Source organism: Ipomoea nil, unplaced genomic scaffold (assembly GCF_001879475.1).
Source record: "Ipomoea nil cultivar Tokyo-kokei standard unplaced genomic scaffold, Asagao_1.1 scaffold1149, whole genome shotgun sequence".
Taxonomy (NCBI): Eukaryota; Viridiplantae; Streptophyta; class Magnoliopsida; order Solanales; family Convolvulaceae; genus Ipomoea; species Ipomoea nil.
The window spans coordinates 39,907-53,304 of record NW_017617577.1 but is presented as its reverse complement, the minus strand read 5'-3'; the positions used below and the strand labels follow the sequence as shown (position 1 = coordinate 53,304).

The 13,398-nt window shown below is 34.8% G+C and overlaps 1 protein-coding gene across 1 annotated transcript; it reads right to left on the bottom strand.

Moving 5' to 3' along the window:
* Nucleotides 1-2,270: 2,270 nt before the first annotated feature.
* Nucleotides 2,271-4,804, bottom strand: LOC109183614. Its single transcript, XM_019333682.1, has 9 exons — nt 4,658-4,804; nt 4,278-4,548; nt 4,095-4,191; nt 3,898-4,022; nt 3,735-3,819; nt 3,249-3,381; nt 2,860-3,147; nt 2,657-2,770; nt 2,271-2,441 (listed from the first exon to the last, which is right to left on the bottom strand). The coding sequence occupies exons 1-9, from the start codon at nt 4,802-4,804 to the stop codon at nt 2,271-2,273; spliced, it is 1,431 nt and encodes a 476-aa protein (XP_019189227.1).
* Between the last annotated feature and the right edge of the window lie 8,594 nt (nt 4,805-13,398).

Here is a 13,398-nt window from a genome sequence, read left to right as displayed (position 1 = left end):
TTTGGATCTTTCAATAATGATTTGTGAGTGTAGTTTGAGCATGCATATTTGCTATATTTTGAATGCTTTAGTGGTTGCTAATCATTAATGTTTACACATGTACTGAAATGATTATGACTGTTCAGTTTTTTTGGGAAAACCAAAATGTAATAGTGTAATGCTGTCATTGAATACACATGTTTCTCCTATCAGTAATGCACTTATTCTTTTTACAAATATACTAACACTGTTTTTAGTATTGGGCAAATGATGAACTTATAATTCTGATGCAGTTACATGAAATTTTTAGAATCTGTCTGTATATTTCTAACATTTTTATTTTCAAATTACAACTTATGTGGTTTTTAAAGCCAAAGAGCATTGTGTTTCCAATTTTATATTGAGATTCATTACATTTTTAATGATAGATTACATACTAAGTGCTTAAATACTTTGTTGTCACATTTGTTACTTATATTGTTAAAGTTGCTATAATAGAATCAGTTAAAATCATTTTGTTCGTTCTTGATTCTTTGGCAAATGATTAAACTTTGTTTGTGATCCATATGTTAAATGACTAAATTACATTTACTATTTGTAGTCTTATTTTTTTTTTTTTGACATTTTTTTGGCACAGCAGTTGAATACTTGGCAGTGCTGACAGATTCTTATATATCACAGATTCTACATTTTCAGATTACAAATTAGTATATTATATAGTATGTATTAGGGGATGAGTATTTACTCTCCAAGTTTATAAAACTTTACTTCTGTAAATTGTAGATTTTAAATGTTTAAATCTTAGATCCGTTGAGATCAGAAATAGTACTGTATAGTGTACTTTTTATACAAATTGACATGGAAAAGATTTGGTCAATTACAATTTTTACGGTTTGATTTGGTAATGTGATAAAAAGCGTTGTTAGCTTTTTCTGGTACTTTATAGGCTCAAAGATGTATCACATTTTGTAAAACATGTATAAAAGTTTCATTCCTACATTTTTCTTACTTTTTAATCGTATATTACTAATGATAAGGTTCCCTAATCGTATATTACTAATCGTATATTACTTGTCAAACAATCACAGACCAAAACTTCTCATATGATAAGGTTTTGTATTTATTTACAACAATCACAATTATATAGGATTTTCAGAAAGCGAAAATATAATAATTTTTGAATTGACGAAGTCAAAGTTCATTTTTGAAGTACATATGATTGTTTAATTACATTGTTCACAGCTACTTCCAACACTATATTTTTAAGTTTGTAAATGTTTTTTTCTACTGTTAGCCTTTTGTATACTGTTAAACTTAATAAATTAGACTTTATTCAAAACAATTTACTCTACATATTCTATTATATAGTAATATGTAATTATACTGTGATCATTTTAATAATTTGTATACAATTTTGACCTTAAAGTCTAATTTATATTTCACTTAACCAAAGATAATGATAATTGAAATTCACCAAAGCTATATCTGGATTTATTTTAGTTGATATATTTGGGTTTAATTGTTTTAGTGCTATCATTGACTATTTGCTTTTTGAATTGACAAAGTCAAATCAAATTTGTATACACTTTTCACTTTCAAAGTGTAGAATATAGGATTATCTAACTAATCTGTTAAATGTATTATTTTGGTTAGAACCTAATTTATGTAGGACTATCCTTTCACTGAATGTATATGTGATTAATTTCAAATTTTTCTTTTATTAACATCATTAGTGTGTTTGATTGAATACATGTTTGCCAAGTTACTTTCTGCTTAGTTTGGTAATGATTCTATTGAAATTCTTTTGAGTCTGAAAATAATATAGAAAAATGTATATAGTGCAAAATAAATAGTTTTATTACAATCTATATTACAATAAATTACAGAATCAGTACATGACTATAGATTTATCACATAGGTAGAAGTAAATTGGTTTAAAAGCTTTTCTGGTAAAGTGGTTTGTTGTGCTTCATTCTTGACCTGATTGGGACTGGGTTTGCTTCCTTGTCTGTAGTTGCTACTTAGATTGCTTGCTTGTTAACTTAATTCTTCCCCTGCATACAGATTCATATATCTAACCAAATAAAGAAATAAACAGTGTAATCAAATTAAGCATAGATTTAAGCATAGATAAACCAAAAAGAAAAATAGTCAAACTGACTACAAATGTTCATATGGAAACAAACTGGCATTGTTTTAGAAATGAAAATAGATAGTGTGCAGGCCAAAACATTAGTTTGAAAACAGTAAAACCACAAAACATGTGGTAACAGTCTGTATTAACCAAGATCTTAAACTTTTTCCTTCTTAACAACAACATTTTTCCCCTTCTTCCTTGAGGAGGAAAATTGATCCAGCAGCGATCTCTTAACACCATTAGAATCATCAGTCTCAAGGTCTACACTTTGAGAGTGCTGTATACTCAAGGGGCTGTTGACCTCATTCTCTCCATTTGAAGCCTCCTATATACATGAAAAGTTTATTTAATTAGTCAAACACATGTCATAAGAAGACTTAAAAATGTAAGTATAGTGTATACTTTATTAAAAATAAGAACCTAATAAGATTCATCATCTTCTTCCTCGTCCTCATCTATCATTTTTGTCATCAAGTCCTTCTCTTGGTCTTCAATAAGGTTAGAACAATAGGCAGAGACTAACACTTCATCCCTTAGTACTCTCATCACAGTGTAGGCTGAATTAGCTCCCTTCATGAACTCCATCTTTAATGATATCTTAAATATCATTCGCATACCAACTAAGGATTCCAATTCTGCTGGAATGTCTGAAACCTAAAATAAACAAAATAGCATACTTAGAGGTGAAATAGATTAACACAGCTGCTAATAAGGTATTAAATTATAGTGTTGTATGAATTTACCTTATTATACTTGAGGTACAAACTGTGTGCTGGGATACCAACTAATTCAGAACACTCCCTATCCCACAAAAGGAAGGGAGCATCTTTTTGACCTTTATCAAGAACAATCACTTTCACTCTATACCTTGCCATGCCTTCTTGATACTTCTTATTACAGTGCGTACAACTGAAATCACCTACTTGGCCAGACAGTTTTCTGTTACATCCTGGTGACATGCATGAGATGTACATCCATCCAAATGACCCTTCAATTCCCACTATTTCAGCAGGCACATAGAATTCCCTATTCTGCCATAGGAAATGTAACTTGGTTAGTATGTATTATAATGACAAATAATTACTGATCTTACTTGACTGTATTAATGATATCAACAATTTAAGAGTATAACCTGTTTCTTTTTCAATAGATCAGCAACTATAGTTACAGTCAAAGCACCACTGGTGAAGTCATCAATTACTTGGGATTGAGAAAGCAAAGTTGCAGTGCTGATACTGCGTAAAGGGCTGTGTGGTGCACTTAACCTACAAGTAACAAAAACAGTCAATTATATGAGTCCATTGCATGTTCTGAATAAGTGTTATAAATAATAGATACAGTAGATTCATTGTTGTCTCATGCATTGTTATGTGTTGAGTTGTAAAATGTAGACAATAGATAACATCTCAAAACTGAAAAAGGAACTAACTGAAATTTAAAATGCATGATATTTAAAATGTATACAGTAGACAGTAGATAACATACTCAAATCCATGCTATTTAAAATCCAGACAGTAGATAAAGTTTAAAATAAAAAAAAGGCACTGACATGGTATTTAAAATATAGACAGTAAAGAGTATAACACATTATAAAGCACATGCTATTTAAGGCACTTACTGAGATTTAAAATCAGCAAATTCTTGATAAGGTCCATTCAAATGAAGTTGGGTAGCATCATAGCAGCTAGTAATTCTGATTTCACCTATTAGAATCATACATGTTAATGATTGTTGGAAAACCTAGATAAAAATCAAAAGAATAATGCAATGGCATAACTTACCATTCACCACTTTTGCCCGACAAAGTTGAAGAACCAAAATTAGGGGTTCTTGAAGACCAGAATCATAATATGGTACCATAGAAGCAACATGACTGTCCCAAACAGTGCACGGTAATGTATTTCCCCTATAGGGAATTATGTTAGAAATAATCTAATGATTAAAAATATAAGCACATAGTTGTTTGTAGAAAACTTACTGATTATCCGCCATTTTGAAATCAAGAAGTTTTGCTGGTCTGCCTCCTATTATTTTGTCCACAGGAGCATGGATCTCGACAACCCTGCCTATTAAATCTGTAAAATAACAAAAAAAATGAATAGTAGACAAATTCTTGAAATAGAAAACTTAAAAATAGCAAAAGCATGAACTATAGACTTACCAAACAACACCTTGTCATTCACTTGAGTAGGGTCTTTCAAAGAGTCATAGTTTTTGAGCTGAAACATCTTATTAGGAAAACCTTTCGATTTGATGGCCTTTACTTGAGTCTTATAGTTTAACCTGATCATATATTTGTGATCACAAGTTTTGAAAGTATAATAGTGGGTGAAAACCAGAAAGTTTTTTACAGAATAGAGCTTCCCTTCTATGAACACATTCTTATATTTCTGGACATCACTGTTTTGCATATTCAAATGTATGAAAGTACCCTGCAAGTAGGATTAGTGAAATAAATAAGACATGTGTATTGCATTAGAATGATTATAAAGCGTAAAGCTTAAACAGTTAAATAAAATCATAAGAATGACACGAAAATACCTCTTTATCACAGACCAAAACTTCTCGACTCTTGATCTCGGTGGACCCTCTGTTCTCGGCTATTTCGTAGCATCTAACACACTTCACTCTGATTGCTTTCTCCCTATCAAGCGGGCCAATGTCTTTTACTGGAACATACATTGGCATTGTTTAGTTGCTGAAAGTTTGGGTGTATTTTTTGTAAAATGCAGGTGATACGAACTGAATATATTCTGAAGTTTGGAGGGAAATTCTCCATCGACACAGGCTTATATATAGAGTATAAATCAATGGATTTCAAAATCTGGGAAGACTAAAGGGGGCTGTCGACCTTTCAGTTTTCAAGAGCAAGTTGCGGCTACATTTAAATGTTTGTGGAGAAATCGATTTCAAAGCATCTATCATTATAATTAACACTCTCGTTAGAAGTTTGTAATAATTAGAATTCTATTTAAGATTTTTTTTTTGGGTATTGCAAAAAAGTAGCCGGCTGTATTTAATTGCACGCGATTAATAACAAATTTTTCTCAGGCCATCAAACGGCGTCGTTTTCATTGGGCGGGATTTTGGCATAGGCAGAAACTTAGTGCTTTATTATAATGATAGATTAAATGAACTCGAAAGTTACAATTTTCGTCCCTAAGCTATTGGGTAATTGTAGAATTCGTCCCTAATTGTTGGTTGTGCTCACTTTTCGACCCTAAGCTATAATTGACGTCACAAATTTCATCCTTTTAATAACAAGTTGTGGTCACTCTTCGTCTCTAAGCTATACTAACGTTGCAAATTTCGTTCCTAATGTTTTGTTAGTAAAGTGACGAAATTTGCAACATCAATTACGGAGTATATTTTAGGGACGAAAAATGAGCACGACTATTAATTAGAGATGAATTCTACAATAACCCTATAACTTAGGGATGAAAAGTGCAATTTTTCCTATTTTTTATTATTATTGTATATATTTGTTGTTATATGAAAAATTCGAAAGTAATGTTTGACAATCTTAACGATCGTACTCATATAATTATATATTTCATATATTATTGCACATAGTATAATTAAAAATAATTATCAATAATAATTGACACAATCATATATGGGTATATATATAACTAGTATAGTACCCGTGCGATGCACGGGATGAATATTGTTCAAGATATTGTCTAATTTTATGAAAAATTTAAGAGATTACTATATTAAACTTTTCAAATTACAAAGTTGATATTTAAAAAACTGTAAAGGCAAAATAGTACAGTAACAATAATGAAATTACTTTAACATACAATATACAAAAATAAGTGTCACAAAATTAAAAATTATTGAAGATTTCGTGGTATACCAAAAAAAGATAACAAGCGAGCCACCATTTATGGAAAAAAAGTTAAGTGGTTTCTAGTGCTAACAGTTTAATAAAAGACATCAGATCATTGATTACATGATAGCTACAAAATATGTTCTACTGTATTTAAGTTTTTGAAAGGAGAAATACCTTTGTTTTGATGATAATGTTTCGTCTTTGACTCAATTGTGCATGAAGAAATAATCTTCCTCATGGTCTGTAACCGCAATGCTTACGCTTTTTGTTTTGTGATGGAATGTTCTGAGTGTCTTTAGCCACCCTTTTGTTTGTAGCTACGCTTATTGAGAAAGGAGTAATTAATGGCTAACTATAATTATTCCCATAATAAATATTTTATGGGAAAACAAATAGAAACCCAATAAATTCTCACCCAAATAAATCCTCAACAATATTGTGTTTTTTTTTTTTTTTTTTAGCCTTGTAATTATCAATCGTAAACGTAAATGATTAATGGAAATAAAATATGGAAGATATTAATATTCTACATACAAAAATTAAGTTGAATATTCTACATATAAATAAATAAATAAATAAATAAAAAAAAAAAAAAATATATATATATATATATATATGTATATATATATATATATATATATATATATATATATATATATATATATATAGAGGTTGATTTAATTTAAATGATTTAATTAAGGATGATTTAATTTAATTAAGAATGATCATTTGTAATACTAAATAAACTAGTATTGTCCCGTGCGATGCACGGACTAAATATTAAAGATTTGTTTGTAATGTTAGAATAGGTAAAAAATGTTTTTAATAATGGTATTTGAAGTACAGAAGAAGAAAACATGAACCACAATTTAATTGTTTAAAATTACATTTTTATTAAGTATATGACAAAATAATTATGATATTGTATTTACAATATTTAATTTAATAATTGAAAATAGTATGATACAAAAAGTTACTATTATTAATCGCAGCTAGCGGTATACGTATTTGATCTTGAGTATGTCTACTCCTAGTATGCTACCCAAGCGATGCACGGAATGAATATTGGACAATATTATAATAATATTATTTATTAAAAAATACATAACCTACTATCAACATAGTTGCAATTCATATTCGTATATATATATATATATATATATATATATATATATATATATATATATATATATATAGAGTTGCACTCGGGTGCGAACGGCTCGCCCAGGCGCGAAATAGGAATAGATTCTGTTCGTCCACGTGTCCAGATCTAATGGATGAGAAACACTGATTTTTTTAAAAAACGCGGTGGCATTTTCGTAAATAATTGAACATCGAAGTGCAAGTAAAATGTATTACAAGTGCATGTAAAATGTATTATAGGTGCAAGTAAAAATTTACACTGAGCATCAATACTTAGTTGCACTTATAGTTCTAAGTAGTTGCACCTATAGTTCTAAGTAGTTGCACACATAGGTATAAGTAGTTGCATCTAGGTGTATGAATGTTTGCGAGTGGTTTTCAGGAGTATTACTACCCGCTGAACTCAGATCAATGAATGTTAACAAGACAAAATTACATGCACTTATAGGTGAAAGTAGGTGCACATATAGTTATAAGTAGTTGCACCCATAGTTATAAATAGTTGCACATATAGTTATAAGCACACCCAGGTGCATGAATGGTTGCGGAAAGTGAATGCTAACAAGGCAAAATTACATGCACTTATAGGTGAAAATAGGTGCACTTATAAGAGATTTTACTTGCACTTCGATGTTCAATTATTTACGAAAATGCCACCGCGTTTTTTTTAAGTTATTAGATCTGGACACGTGTCACGCGCTGATTCGTTCGCATTTCCTTCCTGGGCACTTATTCGCACCTGAGTGCATCCCTATATATATATATATATATATATATATATATATACCATATGGTCTTGTGAAAATTAAATGTTGTTAATACCAACATTTAACCATTAATATCAACATTTAATTTTCACAAGCCTATATGGCTTTATTATAATTAAGATAGATTTCAAATTAATAGTATGTATTTACGTGTAAAATTAAAGATTGATTTAATTAAGGTTGATAAAATTAATGATTGACCAAGCATCACCTAAAGCAGTCTATTATTATTATTATTATTATTATTATTATTATTATTATTATTATTGTTATTATTATTGTTATTGTTATTGTTATTGTTATTGTTATTGTTGCTTTCACATTTTGGAGGGAAAATCTTTTTAGCCCATCATTTTGCTTTAATATATATAGAGAAATGTTGTTAATACCAACATTTAACCATTAATATCAACATTTAATTTTCACAAGCCTATATGGCTTTATTATAATTAAGATAGATTTCAAATTAATAGTATGTATTTACGTGTAAAATTAAAGATTGATTTAATTAAGGTTGATAAAATTAATGATTGACCAAGCATCACCTAAAGCAGTCTATTATTATTATTATTATTATTATTATTATTATTATTATTATTATTATTATTATTATTGTTATTGTTATTGTTATTGTTATTGTTGCTTTCACATTTTGGAGGGAAAATCTTTTTAGCCCATCATTTTGCTTTAATATATATAGAGAATAGAGATAGAGATAGAGATAGTGATGATATTGTATGGTTGGTATTAATGTCGACTAAGATGATAAATTTTCTCTATAAATTCGGCCCCTTCCAACCTAGACATTCTGGTTCCGCCCCTGCGTGCTATATAATCTTTTTTAATAAACCCTTCTAGTAGCTACGCCTTTCTCATCACGCTGTAAGAGAGGAACGATTTCCTCGGGAGGAAGATGAAGAATGATCGTGCCCCATGGAGAGTTCTGACCCATGTTAGCAAAAAGATCAGCACACTGGTTCCTTTCCCGAAGGGTGTGTTTGAGCTCGAAATTGGAGAACCCCTGCATGAGAGACTTGCAGTCCAAGATAAGGGCGTACGCCTCCATGAGAGCCTCGGGGTTTTTGCTGAGCACTTGGACAACAGCCAATGAATCTGTTTCTGCCTCAACTTTAGAGAAACCAAGCTGGTGAGCTAGACGGAGACCTTCGCGGATGCCCCAAAGCTCGGCCATGAAGCTGGTTGTGGAACCAATATTAGCAGTTAATGTAACACCCCGGATTTTCAAAACTTTTAAAACTTATATAATACAGGTAAATTCTCATTAAATCCCAAACAGGGCAGTACTAAACATAAGAATACGGGGTGTTATGCCACATCTGAGCTAGAGAACTCAGATGCACAGGCTAAACTATCTAATTATCCTTAAACAACATCATTACATCATTATGGCACGCAGGCCGAAGATGAAACTATCTATCTAAGCCTTGGGTCCTCTAGCGCGCTCCGGAGCTAATCGTCTGTGCCTGAAAGCCAAATATATCTGTTCAGCGAATAATGCTGGTAACCCACTCTAACGCGTTGAAATACCGTATAAGTATATATATATATATATATATATATATATATATATATATAAGAAAAGCCATTTTGAAGTAGGAAGATATATCCTAGGAAACTCTAGTTTCAAAACCGGAATAGACTCGACACATAGGGATAAGCACATTCAACAGTTACAATCAAGCATATAAAGATACTAGCATATATCCTACGGTCGCAGATTCACTTTATCTCATGTATATCATCATTCATCTCAACACACAAGCACACTTTGATGGCGCCACAGGACCAATCGCATGCCCATACATGAGGGTCAGCGCATATAGCTTTGACACGGCCCCGCAGCACCCTACCTCGTATCGCAACACGAAGGGGTCAATCGCAACCGACCGATGAACCGCAGCTCATCATAATGGTTGATCGCAACCAAACAGTGGACCGCAGCCCAAGAGTGATCATCTGACCGCAGCCAAGAATATGAACCGCAGCTCATGTAAAACGTTTGATCGCAACCAAACGGTGGACCGCAGCCCAAGAGTGTAATTCTGACCACAGCCAGCTTCTGAACCGCAGCTCAAGAATAACCAATTTGATCGCAACCAAATTGGGGTATCATGCACACATAACACATAGCAAGCACATGCAACCCATATTAACACATTGGGAAAGGGGAGAAAACATATAAAGAAACTTATGCGTGGTCATCCACAAACTAGGAATAGTCCTAAGGGGTTCATACTTCTTTCCCCTAGGCCAACGGGATACCAATTCAACTAGCATGCGATATATAAGACTCGTTTATCCTACGAATAGTACCCGAAACATCAAACTAGACTTAGGCACGATAAACGGAGTCCGTTGGAACACCACGAGGGTCGGGGAAACATCAAACGGAGGAAAGCACCATCCCGATGTGGGAAAACCAGCAGGTGGCCTGTAACACCCCAGATTTCCAAGACATTTAAAACTTATAATAAAGGTAGAATCTTATTAAATCCCAAGATATAAATACAAGCGTTCGGGGTGCTATGCCACACCTGGGCTAGAGAACCCAAGTGCACAGGCTAACTAACTAATATCCTCAAAGCGTAAATACGTAAACGTGGCACGCAGGCCAAAAGGGAAACTATCTACTTCTAAGTTCTAGCGCACTCCAGTGACTTAATCTTCTGTGCCTGAAAGCCAAATATATCTGTTCAGCGAGAGATGCTGGTAACCCACTCCAACGCGTTGAAATACAATACATATAGAGATATATATAGATATACGAAAACCATTTTGAGCATGAAGATATATCCTACGAACTCTAGCTTTAAAACCGGGAATGACTCGACAGATAAGGCCAGACACAAGCAACAGTTATAACGAGCATATGCAGTTCATAACAGATAAGGCAGATAAGGCAAAGCATAAACAATGATCATAACCCAACATGAACAATCCCCAATATAAATCCCATAGTCACATCCCCAAGACACTCGTAATCACAACTCGTCCATGTCACAACACATAACACACTTTGTTGGCGCCACAGGACCAATCGCATGCCCATACATGAGGGTCAGCGCATATAGCTTTGACACGGCCCCGCAGCACCCTGCCCCGTATCGCAACACGGAGGGGTCGATCGCAATCGACCGATGAACCGCAGCTCATCATAGTGTTTGATCCCAACCAAACAGTGGACCACAGCCCAAGAGAATGTCATCTGACCGCAGCCAGGAAAGAGGACGAACCGCAGCTCGTATAGAAACGTTTGATCGCAACCAAACGGTGGACCGCAGCCCAAGAGTATCAATCTGACCGCAGCCAGCTTCTGAACCGCAGCTCAGGATAACCAATCCGATCGCAACCGAATTGGGGTAACACCCACACATAACACATAGCAAGCACATGCAACCCATATTACACATTGGGAAGGGGGAGAAAGCGCATAACAAAAGCTATGCGTGATCCATCACATACTAAGAATAGTCCTAAGGGGTTCATACTCCTTCCACCTAGGTCAACGGGATACCAATTCAACTAGCATGCAATATAATAGACTCATAAACCTACGAACGGTACCCGAAACATCAAACTAGGCATAGGCACGATAAACAGAGTCCGTTGGGACACCACGGGGAACAGGGGAACATCAAACGGGGAAGCCGGGAACCCAAGGTGGGGGAAATTCCAGCGGGTAGCCAGTGGGTGGGGGCCACCCGCCGGCTGCCCGCCGGAAAGTACTGTTCCGGGCAGCGGGTCGCTGGCGGGCAGCTGCCCGCCCGCCGGCTACCCGCTGCCGGGCGGTGTTTCACGGCCGTGGGTAGGTGGCGGGTCCCCTACCCCCCCACCTACCCCCCACTGACTCTTTTCATCACTTTTGCGCCCCGGGAACCATTGTGGAACCCGAAACCATGCTTAGACACCTTACAACGCAATTAACGACAACACGTAGACAATTAACGGATCAAATACGAGAAACGAACGGCACATAACCTATCATGCTTTTCTAGACATAATCAACACCCAAACATGCGATTTCCCCACCCCACAATCCAAGAATCATAACATACGATACAACCTAGGGTTCTAATCACTTTTATATCAACAAGGATACGATTCGTCTTCTAATTGCAAGATTCGGTAAGAATAACACATAACCATCAAGAGCATCACACAATTATCAAGAACAACACACAATTATCAAGAACAACACATAATCATCAAGAACTCCATAATTATCAAGAATCTCCCAATATCAAGATTATCAAGATCCCTCATGGGATCATCACATCAAACATCAATAATCATCATCATATCTCGCCAATCACAATAATATGGGGGAAACCCTAAGGGGGAATCATAGCTATGAAAATAGGTTTTGTTGAGACATGGGTTACCTCTTAGCCTTAATTAATTACTTGGCTATGAAGGATCTTTCTTTAAGCTTTCTTGATTTCTTGATTTCTCCTAAGGGGATTCTTGGAAATCTTTGGGTGGTGAGAGATTATTGTGGTGGGGATTCTAGGTGCCTCCTAAGTTCCCTATTTATATATTTAAGACTCCTAGTTAGGGCCTGAATGGTATGAGTTTACTAATTCTATTCCTCATAGGGCTAGGGCTTGTTTTTGGGATAAGGGTCCATGGTCCATAGTGGACCATATTAATTAAAGAGGATCCTAATCATAATCTGAATAGTAAAAGGCCTACTTCCTTTATTCCTAACAGGCTTAAGATTCTTATTCGGGCAAGGGTCCACGGTTCATGGTGGACCTTACTAATTAATTAAAGGTAAATCTGACATAATTAAATCATATTTAATTATTATTAACGGGATTAATTAAATAATTAATCCGGGATTGAAGGCCGTAACACGGGGTGTTACACTCTCCCCCCCCCCCTACGAGAAGCTTTGTCCCTGAAGCTTGGAAATCATTGCAGGGTTAACGAGTCAAGAGAAGAACTGTGGTCCTATAGAGAAGGTATTCCACGGGGAAATTGTATACTTGCACGCCTATGTGTGTTGGGTTTTTGGGAACGATTAGGTTTACAGGGCTAAGAGAGTGGGTTTCGAACTTGAGGACACGGTGAATTCAGGAATTAGGATCGAGTTTTCGAGGTTGCAACTTAGGTTGTGAGGTTGCCACTTGTATGGAATCGTTAAAACATGGGATTGAGAATGGGGTCTGAAGGGTAGAAAGGGTTTTGAAATAAGGAAGGGGCCGATTTTCCGATGGAGGGAAAGGAATTCGGCTAGGATGGGTTAATGTTTCTCGATCCCAAGTGAATAATCTGGTTAGATGCTTTGATCACGATGCGCCGACGAGCTGATGATCCTCCTTCCTTGGTGTTGGTGCTTGCTTGACTTTTAAGATCCTTGTTAGACCTTGCTTCCCAGGCTAAGGTTTCATCCTTCGCTTCTTTCTTGAGGGAATTTCCCGTGGTGATTCAACACTTACTTCTTTAATGCGCCCAAGGTCTTGACCGAGTTGGGTCAACCAAGCCAATCTCTTAGGGCGCACTTCCCAAATTCT

Bases quoted from the DNA above. Each gene is read 5' to 3' on its own strand.
- LOC109183614 (XM_019333682.1), bottom strand. From the start codon at position 4,804: ATGCCAATGTATGTTCCAGTAAAAGACATTGGCCCGCTTGATAGGGAG. The intron at 3,382-3,734 runs GTAAGTGCCTTA...TGTTACTTGTAG, and splicing joins TTTGCTGATTTTAAATCTCA to GTTAAGTGCACCACACAGCC. The intron at 3,148-3,248 runs GTTATACTCTTA...TTCCTATGGCAG, and splicing joins ATCTATTGAAAAAGAAACAG to AATAGGGAATTCTATGTGCC.